The sequence below is a fragment of the Scylla paramamosain genome, chromosome 32 (genome assembly GCF_035594125.1).
Source record: "Scylla paramamosain isolate STU-SP2022 chromosome 32, ASM3559412v1, whole genome shotgun sequence".
NCBI classification, from domain to species: domain Eukaryota; kingdom Metazoa; phylum Arthropoda; class Malacostraca; order Decapoda; family Portunidae; genus Scylla; species Scylla paramamosain.
In genome coordinates this window covers 4,571,432-4,588,248 of record NC_087182.1, presented here as the reverse complement: position 1 = coordinate 4,588,248, position 16,817 = coordinate 4,571,432, and the positions used below count along the sequence as shown (strand labels likewise).

At 44.9% G+C, this 16,817-nt stretch overlaps 1 protein-coding gene across 26 annotated transcripts in view; it reads right to left on the bottom strand.

The window, feature by feature from the left end:
- The window catches only part of LOC135088863 (twitchin-like), a 164,509-nt gene that overhangs the window by 3,115 nt on the left and 144,577 nt on the right, over positions 1-16,817 (bottom strand). For 25 of the 26 annotated variants that reach the window (XM_063983893.1, XM_063983905.1, XM_063983902.1 and 22 more), the window contains 16 exons: positions 16,578-16,694; positions 16,040-16,246; positions 15,301-15,555; positions 14,798-14,948; positions 13,583-14,470; positions 13,126-13,425; positions 10,320-12,971; positions 9,928-10,215; positions 9,113-9,800; positions 8,746-8,879; positions 4,552-4,912; positions 4,127-4,353; positions 3,652-3,942; positions 2,917-3,288; positions 2,035-2,091; positions 78-169 (listed from right to left, as the gene is read on the bottom strand). In XM_063983893.1, the coding sequence (XP_063839963.1) occupies positions 78-169; positions 2,035-2,091; positions 2,917-3,288; positions 3,652-3,942; positions 4,127-4,353; positions 4,552-4,912; positions 8,746-8,879; positions 9,113-9,800; positions 9,928-10,215; positions 10,320-12,971; positions 13,126-13,425; positions 13,583-14,470; positions 14,798-14,948; positions 15,301-15,555; positions 16,040-16,246; positions 16,578-16,694 (7,080 nt within the window). Of the gene's footprint in view, positions 1-77; positions 170-1,237; positions 1,292-2,034; positions 2,092-2,916; positions 3,289-3,651; positions 3,943-4,126; positions 4,354-4,551; positions 4,913-8,745; positions 8,880-9,112; positions 9,801-9,927; positions 10,216-10,319; positions 12,972-13,125; positions 13,426-13,582; positions 14,471-14,797; positions 14,949-15,300; positions 15,556-16,039; positions 16,247-16,577; positions 16,695-16,817 lie in introns of all 26 variants that reach the window. The other variant, XM_063983896.1, reaches the window with a different exon arrangement.

Genomic DNA, 16,817 nt, shown 5'->3' with positions numbered 1-16,817 from the left:
GTAAGGCACAAAGCAGAAAAGTAAGAGGCAAGACAGGCCATAGTAGGGTAAGGTTCAGTTAGCAGCATGAGACTTACCTTTGTTGTCTTTTTTGGGACAGTGTCTACTTTGATGGCTGGCGTGGGAGGTGCTGGCAGATCCTTGATGGTGGTCTCAAGATACCTTCGGTCTGAGGTAATGGTGATGCAACAAGGATGGAAAGTAAAAAGGTCAGACATAATACATAGGTAACAGTTATTTTTCTCAAAATTGCTCTAGTGGTAAGGGAAAACAATAAGATGTTTCATTTAAAGATTGACTGATGAACTAAAATATTTTTCAAACCTCAAACAGAATTCTTTAGACAATTGAAATATAGAATGAAAAAGAAAAATAAATATTTACCTGGTTGCGTGTATATTTGAATATACACAGTGGTAAATATTTGAATATACACTGTGGTAAAAACAAGACAAAAAAACAGGGCTAAGCAGAGTCAAAAGTCTGTTGTCACAGGTCAGGTCTAGTGCAGGGAGCCTGTCATGGCATGCCAGTCTGAGAGCAGGCTGGTGGCACAGCACGAGAGTGTGATCTACAAGGGCCCTGAGTGCTGGTCTGGAGGGCTGTATGTACACGGGGCATGGATGCCTAGTGGTGTTACAGCTAGTGTGGAAGAGCAAGTCTTGCAGTACAAGGGTAGTAAGAATACATAGTTTGAGACTTGCTCTGGTTAACTACAACATGGAAAGCTTGTTACATTGATTGGACAGACTGAGGAACATGTTTCCATAACAGTGTGCTGCTAATCTACATGGTTGTCAAATTTACAGGTGAAGTGGTTGAGGGGCAGGTGTATGGGACTACAAGTGAGTCACAACAGTAAGCTTGATCACTACAAGAGAAGAAAACAATAAGAACAATAGGAATAACAATTACAGGGAATACGTAGATTTCATGTTTTTTTCTAGAAGTGTGTAAGGGTGTGAAGAACCATCTTGGTCAAGTCCAGTGCTCCAGTAGGATGTCATAACATTGCCATACGTCCCCATGACACAAACATCAACAGGTTATTACACTCTTGACACTTGGCCATCAGGAAGTCACATGTGATATGACCAAAAGTTCAATTGTCTGCAGCTTCTTCATGATTTCTCCCAACAAAGCTGATTAAGAAAAGGTGTATCAGACTTCCTAATGTCAAGCTGTTTACTGACAGGCATGCCAAGTGTTACACTATACTACTTTAACATTGTATTACCTTCAGTGGTCAGATTCTTTAGTAGGCGAGTCTGTTCAGCTGTTACCACATTACCTTGAGTTTTAAAAGTGAGGGAAAAAAAATGGTGTTAAATGTGAGAAAATTCTGTTGTGGGATGAGGTGCAGTGTTAAATTCCATCAGAATCCTTTGTTCTGGAGTATTGAAAAAAAGTTTGAAAAACAGGATATTGTACTGTGGAAAATTCCAAAATTCAGTACAAAGGAAAAAGAAAGTGAAAAAAGTAAAAATGAAAGTGAGAGAGAAAGAGAGGCAGGCAGGAGGGGAGTAGGTTGAACCCTGATTAATTAACCTGTAAATAAATGTAAAAAAAAGTTAATGTAAAAAACTCAGGGAGATTCTGTATGACCAAAAAAATAGTTCTGTGCAGCCAGTGTGGATGTCTGTCATGGCGGTGGTGGTCCGGTGGTTTAGAATGTTATGGCTGTGTGAGAGGAACTTCCATAGCAAGGACATAAATAACTTGTCATGGGCAAGTTATTTCATGGACTGTATGGGACCCACAGGCTGGGCGGGCCATGGCATCAGTGGCCTGCAGCAGGTTAGACAGGCTGCATCTGATGCTACTAATTGTAATCAAACTGTTATCTAATCAATCGTATGTAAACAAGCTCCAGCTGAAGGGACACGGTCCCTACTCAGCTGGTCTCATGTTCACAAGCGATGACTACCATCTGCATCATTAAGGGTTAGAGCTGCACGCGACAGCGGCACACCACCACCCACCAACACCACTCAGGGGTTGGTGGATGTACACATCCTGTGGTGCCTAGGTTACCTGTGTATTTCAGATTTTTCATCAGAGTTGTCTGTTCTGCCGTTCGGTCACCGGTGCCTTTGAGGAGAAACCACAACAAATAGTTTTACTCTCAGTTTGGGAGTTGGCTGTTGAGTGGCTGTGAGGCAGGAAGCAGCAGAAGCTGCACAAAGCTTTGAAAACTGACCATTACTTTTGTAATGCTTGGTTTCATGAAAAGAAAGGTGATGCTAACCAAGTCAAAGACTAGTGAAAAAGGGAACCTTACTTGTAAGAGTATGAAAGTGACAACTGAATAGAGGAGGGAAGATGAATGCACCTAGCTGGGACTGCAATAACTTTTGAATATAAACTCCAGTGCAAAACTTCTGAGGTGATGGCAAAGGGCAAGGGAGAATGTGAGACTAGTCTGGAGAGTAAAGTTGCATGAAGCACTAAATGCTACTAGATAGAATTACTGGCTACTGTAATGTCTTAAAGACTACATGATGCTTTACCTGAAAGGCAATACAGCATTACACTGCTGCTGTGTAAAAATAAATACAGTATTTAATCATTTAAACAACACAATTTTGTAAGAAGAACCAGAAAGTACTATGAAGACAAATCTGAACACTGATATGTGATGCTTACAGGAATGGTAGCCAAGAACTTCAAGAATGATGATTAAAAAGTTCCATCAGTTGTCATCAGAGTGGATAAGGCTTAAAAAACAAACAGATCAGTGCCCGAGGATTGGATAGGACAAGGGTAAGAGGGAATAATTTATCAGATCCTACTGAAGATGGATTATCTCCAACTCTTAGCTGAGGGAAAATCACTTGTGCTCATAACTGCAAGGGGCTGGCTTGAACTGCAGGGATCACCTGATGGGTGGTAGTGTGCAATGATGGACAGACTCACCTTCAACAATCACCACACAAGAGGTCTCGTCTTGGCCATGGGTGTTGGTGGCAACGCACTTGTACTTTCCAGAGTCCTCAGGTCTGCAGTTCACGATCTCCATGGCAACCACACCGTCAGCATGATTCATGGAATACTCAAACTTGGACAGTTCCTGGTTGCCCTTGAACCACTTGACAGTAGGCACTGGCTTGCCAGAGAGACAGCAGAGCAGCTTGCAGGTCTGGTGGCACTGGATGACACGAGGACGAAGGAGGAAGGTGAAGCTTGGTGCACTCTCACTCTCTTCTTGCCACAACTTGTAGGAGAGAGGCTGGCGACGACGCACAATCTGTTCTTGTGGCCTGTACTGAGGGATCTCTGGTGGAAGAGCTGTTGAGAGAGCAATGAGTGTCAGATAAGGAGGAAGGAATAACTAGTGTAGAAAAAACTTTACTCTTTACTCATACCTGTTTCTTCTCTCTCTCCATCCAAGACATGCTTTTCTCTTCCTTCTTGTCTGTATTGCTTGCTCCATGCCTGTTTCTTTTTCACAAATTTTTGGAACTCATTCACTTTGCTAGACTGCTATTTTTTCAATTGCTTGTTTTCTTCATTAGTAGTTTAATACATATTATGATGCAATAGTAGAGTCTTTCTTAAGTTTCACTGAATTATTTTTTTGGTATTTAAAAGGATGATAAGTTTTTTCTGGAAATGGATGAGGGAAACTGGGAATGGGTGAGGAATACTTACGCTGAACATTGAGGAAGACAGGCTCCTCCCTGGCCCCATAGTGGTTCTCAGCACGGATGATGTACTCGCCGCGGTCATCCAACTTGGCACGGTTGATGACGAATGAATAATCCTCTCCAGAGTACCTCTTCATGTACTTGACAGACTGGCGCAGCTCCATGTTGTTGTGGAACCAGCAGACTGTTGGTGCTGCCACTGCCACAATGCGACAGTTGAACTTGACGCTCTGTCCCTCATATGTGAAGGCATTCTGAGGTCTGATCACGAACCTCGGCGCACACTGCAGACGGTCTGTGAGAGAGACGGAAAAGTGAAAGTATAAGATAAGGAGAGTGAAGAAGTAACACAAATAAGGAAGATGTTTGCTATAAGTTGTTGCTAAGGACATAGTTGAATCACAGCTTCCATTTTACTTAACTCGCCATAAAAAAATGTAAGAGATATATCATAACTAAATACACTTTCAGTAGCTTACCGAAGTGTGTGTCGTGTATTCTGTACTTTTCTCGCTGGAGTTTCCTGAGTGAGGAATACTCAGCCAGGCGACCGATGGGAAGCAGGAACTTCTCCCACTCCTTGTACTTGGCACGGATCTTGTCACGGATGGGAATGTATCGCATCATATCAATCGGCTCCAGACGCGGGGAGTAGTCGCCTCTTAGCCAGGAATGCATCAGACACTCGTGGGCGGTCATGCGCTTCCTACATGAGGAAGAATTGTGAAAAGACTGAGTAATGGTAATTGTAAAATAAGTAATCGGCAATCTGCAAACTATATTTTCAAGAAAAAAAGCCAACTTGCACCATATTTGAATTTTTCACTGTAAACTTGGAGTAGAGTGGGAACCAAATTGATTATGAAGAATTTAGGAACAACTAAAAACAACATGGGGAACTTACTCCTTATTTTTGATAAGGAGGCGGCGGATGAAGTCCTTGGCTTCATTGGACACATTCTTGAAGGCTTCATCATCGAAGTCCCAATCACAAGCCTTCACGTTCTTCAGCGTCTCAATGTCATTGTCTCCAGCGAAGGGTGAAAGGCCACTGAGGAGGACATAAGCAAGCACACCCACGGCCCACATATCTGTGTAGAAGCCAACAGGCTCTCTCTCCACAATCTCTGGTGCTGCAAACTCTGCGGTGCCGGTGGAAATCTTGACCACTTCGTTGGGGTCCAGCTTGGTGGCCAGTCCGAAGTCGATCAGCTTCACATTGGTTGAGTTCTTGGTCTGACACATGATGTTCTCAGGCTTCACGTCTGTTGGAGAGCAACACGAGGGAGGTGATAGGGTGAGTCCTCAGTGAGACACTCTCCCATCACCTCTGTCTTCCTCTCCAGAGCCCTGTCTGTCCCAATGTGATGAGGTGCAGAATGAAGGCATACCTGGCTGGGCCTCCCACTCCCTTCTCTCACCATCCCTTGTACATCAGTATGTTATAAAAACTTGACACTTTCCTCGTTCCAATTAATTAATCTCTCTCTCTCTCTCTCTCTCTCTCTCTCTCTCTCTCTCTCTCTCTCTCTCTCTCTCTCTCTCTCTCTCTCTCTCCATCTGGGGCCTGAAAGCTCATTATATAAACACAAGATTTACCTGATATGTTAGGGCATAAGAAAGGTGCTCTAACTCCCCTGTCTTGTCAGGTAGTGAGGCTGCAGCTAACAGATCAGACACTATGTTCTGCCTAACAGCTTGCAACATTGTAGCTTGTCCAGACTGAACATTATGGCAGTGCATAATATACAGCAACAAAAAGTGCCTCAGGTTATCAATAAATGAGAAGGGGAAATATGTAACCAAGACTGGATGATACATACTTTGAAATTCCAAGGGATAGAATTTCTTATTTTCCCTTGTGAGAACTTGTTCATGTTGCAAGCTGAACCTTCAACATTTTGCTCATGATGAAGGGAAAAGCAAGAACAAGGGAGGGAAAACATTTGAAAATAAGAGATGAGCACAGAACAGAAAATTCAGCACTCTATATCAGTCTAAGCATTTACTACAGTAAATGTCAGGGGAGTCGTAGCAGCACCAGAAGCACGACTCTCAGCACCTGTGGCTGAGCCAAACTAACACCTCCGTCAAATCCAAAAAAGTTGTCACAAAGTAAAAGATAAATTACAGAGAAGAGAAAAGAAAAGACTGTCCACTGGGATGGAGTTAAATACATCTGTACAGGGTGGAGTGAGACCTTGGAACATCTGTACCTGAGAGGGGAGGACACCTGTGACAGAGAGAGAGAGAGAGAGAGAGAGAGAGAGAGAGAGAGAGAGAGAGAGAGAGAGAGAGAGAGAGAGAGAGAGAGATAGATAAAGTATACAGAAAAAGGGGAGGTAGATCAAGTAAAAAAAGAGAAAAATACTGAAATCTAACATCATAAAAACTCTTCATAATTTTTCATCCCTTAATGCTCTTGTTAATGAAATTCCATAAGTGAAAAATACTAAACTCTTCTACCTACAAGAAAATAGTTGTATGTAGTTTTATTGAAGTTTCCTCATCAGGTTAGAGATTAGAATGTTGGTTAGCTACTGTTGAAAGCAGATCAGTATGATTAGATATCATATTAATACCTGGCAGAGAAGAGGTGTGAGGGAGAGGATGATTAATGGCAGGTGATGGAGGAATAGGTGCTAAATATGGCATAGAAGATTAAGAATTCGAGTTACTGGAAAACAAATTGTGTGAGTGAGTGAGTGAGTGAGTGAGTGTGTGTGTGTGTGTGTGTGTGTGTGTGTAATGTATGTATGTGTATGCCAGAAAGAGAGACAGAATATGATGCAATGTTTGATGAGAAACAACACAGCATCTATACAAACACAGACAAATGAAAAAAAGAAAAAGAAAAAAAAAACAATCATACTAAACACACAAAACTGCAACAATTAAATATACAACAAAAAAATACTAAAATGGAAGAGGAATAGGACAAAAAAAAAAGGAAAGTGAAACAAGAATGGACTAAACAATACAGAAAAAAAAGATACAAATACATAGAAGAAAGTAAAACCAAAAGATACTATTTATAGATATCATCAGGGACTACAAGAGAGAGAGAGAGAGAGAGAGAGAGAGAGAGAGAGAGAGAGAGAGAGAAAGTCAAAATAAATATAACGACAACATACGTATAATAAGAGATAATATATAAAAACAAGAGCAAAAGGAAACATTTGATTCACGAACCTTCAACAAACAGTTCGTCATTACGTATTTCCCTAACCAACAAGAGCTTCTCTGGTCTGATGCCTGAAGGAGAATGGTAGAAGTGTTTCTTTAATACACGTCCTTCTCAGGCTGCCAACTACTAACTACTGGACATTACCATCACCACCCTATGCCAGGTCAGGGGAGGGTGGAGGAGGGTCAGGAAGAGGAGGAGGAGGAGGTAGTCATGGGACAGGAGATTAGGTGAGGAGATAACTATGATTCTGGGATTTCAGTTTTAAGGAAAGGATATGAAGGGTTGTCAGATTTGTGTTTGTGATGTGTTGAGGCAGTTTTTGTTTTCATGGAGTTTTTGTATTCATGAAGTGCTGATGAAGTGGTCAGATGACACTTCACAAGGTCGGGTCAAGTGTGTGGTCAGGTTTGAGGTCAAGGTAGTAAACCCATTTCTCCAATCCATAATATTGATCAATGTCTTTCAAAATTCTAAGGCTGAGTCTGCTGTCAAAAGACCAAAAAGGAAGCAGGAATGGTTTACAGGGATCAAGACTAGGTCAAGTAAGGTTACAGCATCACGGGGCTAGTTACATCAGGTCCTTCTGAGCTAAATTGAGTCATAAGGGTCATAAAGAAGACAGCTATCCTAAAACTACACTGGCTCAAAGATCGTGAGTGCAGAGTTAAGAGTGTGACTGCAGCTACACTCAAGCAAGGTTAGGTTAGGTCATGAATGTGACCTGCACTGCACTTCTGATATGCAGGAAATGAACAAGTCAGCCATGTCACTTCCTGCTGCACATTGCGATTCTGGTCACCGTGATGTCATGGTCTAAAAGGGCAGATTAAAGGGTCCTGCAGACTAAAGGCAACTCTGACCTCTTGTAACCTGCTACATTTCAGGTCACATTCCATCACTGCTTGGACAGATAATCAGACGCACACAAAAATTAAGAGAACTTAAAAAAATACATAAGCACTTTAACATATACACATAAAATCAAAGAAGACAGAAGTTGGCAACCATGAGAACTAAGGTCTTAGTACAAGTGACAACACAAGTCTAGTTGAGGCTAACTAGTGAGGAGTGCAGCAGGTGAGACAGGCATTAGTCAGGCTAGAAAACTGTCTGGTGTGTTTAGTGAACACAACACAACACACAATGGTAGTAACAACAGTTGAGAGTGATAGATATTTATAATAATAATAATAATAATGATAATAATAATAATGATAATAATAATAATAGCAATAATAATAATAATAAATAATAATAGAACCATTTTAACCTGATATTGCATTGGGAAAATAACCAACCAATGCATATTATGCAAACTGGAGACAGATGAGCATGTGCAGATAAAAGAAAAGTAACACTGTGTATACATGTTGTAGTAATAAATACTGGGTGATCATAATGCTTCATAATTCTGATGGAAGATTTATGACAAGTGAGAATAAGAGAGTCATGAATTTGTATCCCCACATCTAAGACTAATTACTGAAAATATAGAGCACCATAATGAGATAGACCAGATTTTAAATTTTTATTTTCAGCTGTCTGAGGCACCTCTTGTTATCTTTATTTACCTCATACAACTGTGAGATGCTGACTTTTCATCATTAGTCACCTTCAGATATATGAAACCTTTCTAACCACCCAGCATGTAAAGACTAAAATACACTGGGTTGTTTGGGTGACAGCACTACCACTTGAAAAAACAAACTGAATGAATCTAATGAAATAACACAGAATACAAACATAAGTGATAATGCTTCAAAGGGATAAGTTAGATAGTATGAAAATGGCACCCCTGAACACATGTAATCAGTATATGAAGAGTGTGTTAATTTCATGAAGTAACTGTGATCCCAAAAGACAGTGAGAAAGCCCTTCAGGTGGATGTGGCTTGGGTGGGATACTCACCCAAGTGGATAATGTTCTTTTCATGCATGTGCTTCACGCCTTCACAGATCTGTCGCATGTAGTTGATCACCTCGGCCTCAGACATGGTGTAGCCCTCAGCAGTGATCCTCTCAAACAGTTCTCCACCAGACAGGCTGTTCAGGGAGGAGGAGCAGAAGGATTTTTAGTCTGCTTTCAGTAAGATTATGATTTTTGTCATATAAAGGAAGTCTAGTAATAAGGTCAATATTAATAGATCAATAAGTAAATGTTCAAGGAACTACATAGTACTGTGATGTGTTAATGAGAATGATCTGTCAAAGGATAATCAGCTTAGTATAATTGTTTTTAGAAGCAACAACAATAAACAATAATCATGGTGACTCACAATTCAAAGATGAGGACCATTTCATCATCGTCCTCAAAGGCGTCATGGAGGTTGATCAGCTTAGGATGGTGCAGGTGGTTCATGATGTCAATCTCCTTACGGATCAGCTCCTTCTCCATGGCGGAGGCCACAGGGATGAACTTGGCAGCGAAGATGTTGCCAGTCTTGCGTTCACGGCAGCGATGCACCACTCCAAAGGCGCCAGTGCCGATCTCCTCCAGGATGTCGTAGTATTCATACACAGAGTCATGCTTGATGTCCACAGGCTGTGGCACGTACTTGGAGTACACGTCAAATACAAACCTGTCGTAGTCATCAACAGATTCCTTCCTGCCTCGGATCTTCTTACCGGTCTCATCCACCTCGTACTCCTTCTTCTTGTGCTTCTTGGTGAGTGGTGCTGGTGTCTCCACGATGCTGGTTACCTGTGATGGGTCTGAACGCCCATACACATTCTCGGCATAGATACGGAACTGGTACTTGTGTCCTGGACTCAAGCCCTTGATCTGTGCGGTGGTGAGGCGAGTGTTGGCACACTTGATCCATGACTCCATGGGCAGTTCGCGCTTTTCAATGATGTAGTTGTTAATGTTGGCGCCGCCATCCCAAGCAGGCACCTGCCAGCTGAGCACACACTCCTTGCCCATGACGCTCTCCACCTTGGGCATGCGTGGTGGGTCTGGCCGGTCTGTGGCAAGCCAATGAAACATGAGGTCAGCATAATAAATAATACCATTACAAAAGAATGACCACTAGGCATGTCTACATCTTGATTCTTTCCTCATGAATGAAACACATTTTACACCAAAGCTCACCTGAGATCTGGATTTTGATGATGGCAGAGTCTGAGCCCAATTCATTCTCTGCAGTGAGTCTGTAGTTGCCAGTGTCCAGGTTAGTGACGTCCCTGATGGTGAGGATGGCGTGTCGCTGCTGAGTTTCAACTGCATAGTGGCTGCCAGACTCAATGGTCTCACCCTCCATGGTCCAGGTAATCTTGGGCCTGGGGTTGCCAATGAAGGGAATCTTGATGACTGCATTCTCACCCTTGTCGAAGAAGGCAGTGTCGCGGAACCTTGGAGGAACGTTGATCTTGGGAGCCACTGTAAGGGAGAGAAACCATTAGTTGCTTGTACATGAAGCTTATAACAATAATCTATGCACATGTTGCGATGCAGCTTTACTGAAATGTTAAAGAAGAACTTACACTTGATGGAGATCTCAGCCTTGGTGCTCCTGATGCCGCCGGGATTCTGGGCACGGCACATGTACTCATCTTCATCCTCTCCGTACACGTCGTGCACTGTCAGGGTGTAGGTGTCTCCATCGCGAGTCATGGAATATTTGGCACTGTTGCAGAGTTCGCGCATGCCCTTGAACCAAGAAATGTTGGGCTTGGGCTTGCCAGTGATCTGGCAGGTAAGGTGGGCACTCCTGTGCTGGATGGCCATCACGTTGCGCAGTGGTGTAAGGATCTCTGGTGGTGTGGCAGCGTTGGGGTCCTTGATCCTGACAGAGGTGGAGTTGGTGGATGGCTGTGACATGCCGGCGTCGTTCTCAGCACACACACGGAACTCGTACTGACGGTCCTCAATCAGGTTGGGAACACTGATCTGTGTTGGGAGGCAGATGTACTGGTTCACCATTGTCCAGATGTTGGATCCAACCTCTCGCTTCTCTATCCAGTAGCCCTTGATGCGGGAGCCTCCATCCTTCTCAGGCCGGTCCCATTCCAGGTGCACGAAGTCGCCTCCCACTTCTGTGACCTTGGGAACACCAGGTGGAGATGGTGGGTCGTAAGGAGCCTTGGCCTTGATGGGGTTGGCACCAGTCAGAGGCGGGCCCATGCCATTGTCATTAACAGCCATGACACGGAAGAGATATTCCTGTCCCTCTGTGAGACCCTGCACAGTGAAGCTGCAGTCCTTGCAGAAGGAGTTGATGGTAATCCAGTTGGGGTATGTAACGTCCTTACGCTCAACAATGTAGTGAGTGATGGGCATGCCACCATCATAGGAAGGTGGCCGCCAGTTGAGGGTGCACATGTGGCGGCTGATGTCTGTGATGTCAAGTGGTGCAGTCGGGGCTCCGGGCACACCAGTGATGTACACAGTGAAGCTGCCAGACACAGAACCTGAGTCATTCTTGACAGTGAGAGTGTACTGGCCAGCATCATGCTTGTTGATCTCCTTGATGAAGATAATGATGAATTCATCAAACACAGTGAACTTGAGATGTGGTGACTCCAAGATTGGCTCACCATTCTGTGCAAGGGTCACATCCAGAGGCAGGTCACCAGTGAAGTAGATCTTGATCTTGGTGTTGTCTCCCTCAGGCAGGTACAGGCATTCTGGCATCTGTGTGATGCGTGGAGGATTGCCAATCCTGACATGGGCAACGGAGGTGGCCTGGCCAGCGTCATTGGCTGCCACACAGGCATAGTCACCCTCATCCACCTCCCACATATCAGTGATGGTCAGTGAGAACTTACCATTCTTCTCCTCTGCCTTGATGCGTCCACCAAGGGTCACCTCACGGCCATTCCTGAGCCAGCGGGCTGTGGGCATTGGCTTGCCTTCAGCCTGGCACTCCAAGGTGATGGACTTGTGCAAGGCCACAGCAGTGTTTTGCAGATTCTTGACAAAGAATGGCTTCTCGCCGGGAGCAGCCTCGCGGATCTTGACTGGCTGGGCAGTCTGGGAAGGTTCAGATTTGCCAGCAGCATTGATGGCATATACACGGAATTCTACATCACTGCCTTCTGGCAGGTTGAGGACAGTGTAGTGGGTGTCAATGACATTGTAGTCATTGCACTTTATCCAGTTGCCACCATTCTCTCGCCTCTCTATCAAGTAGCCAGTGACACGGGAGCCTCCATCACTCTCTGGTGGAGTCCATGTCAGGTCCACATAGTTCCTGCCAATCTTGGAGACAACAGGAGTGCCTGGTGGTGCTGGCACATTATACTTGCCCTTCATCTTAACAGTCTTGCTAGGTGGTGAGTACTTACTGAAGCCTGCAGCATTCTTAGCCTTGACACGGAACTCGTAGTCGTGGTTGACAAGGAGTGAGTGGACGGTGTATGTCGTCTCCTTCACCAGGAAGTCGTTGGCGGAGGTCCAGTTGGCGTCGGTCAAGTCGCGATACTCCACCTTGTAGCCCTGGATCCTTGAGCCGCCATCGGAAGATGGGCGGTCCCAGTTGAGCATGACAGAATTGATGTCGTGGTCCAGGATGTTGGGGCGACCAGGAGGTTCTGGCACAGTGAATGGGAACTTTGCAACAATGGCATCTTGGGTCTCCAGTGGGTCTGACACACCGTACTGGTTCTCAGCCCTGACGCGGAAGCGGTATGACTTGTTGGGCTCGAGGCCGATGACGTCGTAGTGGCAGGAGCGCACGAAGGCCGAGACTCTGTTCCACATGCCTGTCAGTGGCTCTAGCCTCTCCACCTGGTAATTGGTGATTGGAGAACCACCGTCGTCGAGAGGAGGACGCCAAGCCAAGGAGCAGCTCTCTGGGGTGATGTCTGACACCTCCAGTGGTCCCTGTGGGGGTGATGGCCGGTCCACCACGTTGACCTTGCAGGAAGCAGAGTCAGCACCCTCTGAGTTGGTGAGCTTGACAGTGTACTTGCCAATGTCGCTGCGCTTGGCATTCTTGTTGACAAAGATGTGGGCAGTGCCTGATGGTTCCATCTGGAACTGGATGCGTTGGTCAGGAATCACCTCATTAGGTCCAATCCACCATTGTGCCTTAGGCAGTGGTGAGGCAATGAAAGGCACGGTGATGGTGAACTCCTCACCAGCAATCACTGTCATGTCACGGATGCTCAGGTCGGAAGTGATCTTGGGCGCGCCTGTTGAGAAGTGGAAGGCATTACAGAGAGAAGTGAATAAAATCCACTCTACTATTTTAGATATTAAACTTTTATCTGTACCTAAATAGTTAGAAAAATAAAAATGGTGTGTGTTATGCATTTACAAGAAAAAGGCAAAGACAAAGAAACTTACGGAAGCTGATGCACTTGATGTTCTCACTTGGGTCACTCCATGGACCCTGGCCAGCGGCATTGACAGCAGCAACACGGAACTCATATTCCTGGTGCTCTGTGAGGTTGATGACACGGTAGGTTGTGTCCTTCACCATGGCATGAGAGGCTCTGCTCCAGGCCAGGTCGCCCACTATCCTCTTCTCCACAATGTAGCCCTGGATGTAAGCGCCGCCATCGTGTCGTGGCTTTGTCCATTGGATGGTGATGGAGTCCTCGGTGGATTCCAGACCACGTGGAGCTCCAGGGGCACCGGGAGGATCTGAGGTAGATACGAGTGTGTCAGACGTATCAAAATTAGGTATTTATTTCATAGACAGAAAGGTATGTAACAAGTTTTAGTTAAGATTTTATGTAATGACTTTTTAAGAGAATTACTTATTTTATAATAAGGGAATGTGAAGGGTGCAGATACTCACCGAAGGGATGTCTGGCTCTGATGGGTGTTGGGGAAGTGCATGGGTCTGACTGGCCATACATGTTCTCTGCCATCACACGGAACTCATACTCCTTGTTGACGGTCAGGTTGCGGATGCGCAAGAAGGGAGCGGTGGCGTAGCTGCTCACCTTCACCCAGGCGCCCTTAGGCTCGCGCTTCTCCACCACATAATTGGTGATTTCTCCACCGCCATTGTCCTTGGGAGGATTCCAGAACAGAGTAAGAGCATCGCCGTTGAACTCGTCGGCACGGAGGTTCTCTGGTGGTGCAGGGCGGTCCAGCACCTTCACATTGACAGACACGGTGTCAAAGCCGGATGGGTTCTGGAGCCGCAGCTTGTATGGACCGGTGTCGCTGCGCTTGGCATTGGTGACAATCATGGCACAGAAATCGTCGGTGAGCTGTTCGTGCATGCGTGGGTCCTGGTCGATCTTGATGTCCTCATCGTCGTGGTACCAGGTGGAGGTTGGCTTGGGGAATGCAGTGTATGGCACATGGATGGAGAAGTCCTCTCCGGCCTTCACTGTGATGTCGCGGATGCCACTCAGGTCAATGCGTGGCTTGTTGGCCTGTTCCTCAATCTTGATGAGAGGAGATGGCCTTGAGGGAGGAGACTGACCCACCTCATTGACAGCAATCACCCTGAAGTAGTACTCATCCTGCTCGTTCAGGCCGAGCACAGTGTAGGTTGGGTCTGGGTGAGGCAGGCTGTTGGCGGGGGTCCATTCGTCCTCGTCCTTCTGGCGGTACTCCACCAGGTAGCCCTTGATCCTGGCACCACCATCCTGAGCTGGTGGACGCCATGACAGAGTCACGCAGTTGCGGCCAATGCGATCTGGGCGTGGAGCCTCGGGTGCAGTGGGCAGGTCTGTTGGGGAAGAGGACAAGCAGAGGCCCCATCAGACAAATGACTTTGAAATACACCAAGTTGTCCCTCTGACTATCACCAAGAAAATTACTCATCCTTACTAGGAAAGCACAAAAGAGGGCAAGAGAAGACAAGAGAGAAGAAAAGGAAAGAGCTAGGAAAGTAGTAAAGGATACAAGTCTCTTAGAGCTGCTGTTATAAAGGCTACAGCTCAAATCAGCTTGTAGAAGGCAGCATATAAAAAATTGTGTCCCTGACAAAGACTGACAATTATCTGAAAATTCTTAAGCTTCAGTGTAGGAACCAACAAGAAGCAAAGACACTCACACTTGGGAACCTTGGCCACGATGGCATCAGATGGCCTGCTAGGCTTGCCAGGTCCTGCCTCGTTCACTGCCACAACACGGAACTCGTAGCGGTTGCCCTCGCTCAGGCCCGTCACATTGTATTGGGTGTTGGGGGTTGGGTAGTGGTTCACCTGAGGGTATAAGACAGTCAGTGCAGTGCAACTCAAAGTGGATTCTATATACACTAAAGAGAAGATTCAATCTGCATGAAACAACAGCAAAAGTGTCTTCTGTTTAAGTGTCTCTTGTACAATCTTTTGTCAAAGTAGGATATATATTGAGTATTTTAGCCTTTAATTATGATTTATTTATTATAAGGAAAGAACATAAACTGCACAAATGACAATTAGCTTTTCCCAACAGAAAAGCAAAACAAGTATTTAAAAAGCAATCTACTTACAGTATGAAAAATAGATAACAAAAAATCCCTTATGAAAAATAGATAACAAAAAATCATCTTATACATAATAGCCCTACACTCACCCTTATCCAGTCGCCGCCTCTGTCCCTCTTCTCGATGATGTAGCCAGTGACTGGGCGGCCACCATTGTTCTCTGGTGGCTTCCAGACGAGCTGGCAGGAGGTTGGGCTGTAACCCTCAATCTCAGGCTTCTCTGGGGAGTCTGGTGGGTCGAAGGGATTCTTGGCCTCCACTGGGACACCCTCAAGAGGCTCTGACACGCCGTACATGTTCTCAGCACGGACACGGAAACGATACCTCTTTCCTTCTTCAAGACCCTGGTGGAGGAGATTTCAGTTAGGTTTGAGGAAGAGAGAAGATGAGAATGCGTGGATAGGGATGGAAGAGAGGAGGTGAGAATGTGTGGATAGAGATGGAAGAGGCAATGGAGATGTGGAAGAGGAGAGGCAAAAGAGATATATATGTAAGAAATACATATAGTAAAAACATAATCCATTGGAGAAAACTGTAAAATAATTTAATTAATACAAAATGACAAGAAACCATAAAAACATCACATTCAAGATAAAAGAATTTTTTTCAAGAAGATAAACAATTAACACATTTATGAGGTTAACAAAGTGAAGGTAAAAGAAACAAAATGAAAAAGCATAACACTCAAGATGACAATATATAATAAACAACAACTCATTCATAAAGTAGAACAACAACATTCATAAAGTAAAACATCATCATCATTCATAAAGTAAACAATATAAAGTTAGAACACTGAAGACCAATGCACACTCCAGCACTACCAACCTTGACGGTGAAGTTGGTCTTGGGGCAGTAGCCAGGCACGACCTTCCACATGTCATAGTTAGCCTCAGTCTTCTCCACCACGTAACCGGTGACCTCTGCTCCACCATTATCCAAAGGCGGCTTCCAGGACAGGGAGATGGTATGGGCAGTAACCTCAGTGGCTTCCAGTGGTCCTTGGGGTGGTCCAGGTTTGTCCACCACAATGACCTGAGGTAAGATACAGTGGTTGAAATGTTTGGCAATGATGGAAGAAATAGGAAGGTGAGGTAGGAGGGAGAAATACAGGGAGAGAGGAATGTGTAGAAAAGGGAAGATGAAGCATTACATAGGAAGGAAAAGTAGGAGAGAGGAGACAGGAGACAGGAATAAGCAGAGTAAGGAGAGATGATCAAAGGGAAGAAAAACCAGGAAAGAAGTAGATTAAACAAGGAAGAGTTGCCAAAAGACTGTCTTGTGTTTAACTTAAAAAATTAAAGCTGCTTTAAGTATAAAGTACATGTGTGTGTGTGTGTGTGTGTGTGTGTGTGTGTGTGCTCACCTCAATACTGGCAGAGTCCTTGCCATAGGGATTCTCTGCAGTGATGGTGTAGTTGCCAGAGTCATCCCTACGTGCCTTGTCCACGAAGAGGCGGCAGTGGTCGGGGGTCGTCTCCAGCTGGGAATGTCACAATCATCAGCATCTTCATCTTTATCACTCTGTCCTACTGCTATTTCTTGTTGTAATCATCACTATTCTACTTGTCACTTTCCACCTCTATCTATGTCATTATCTTAATTT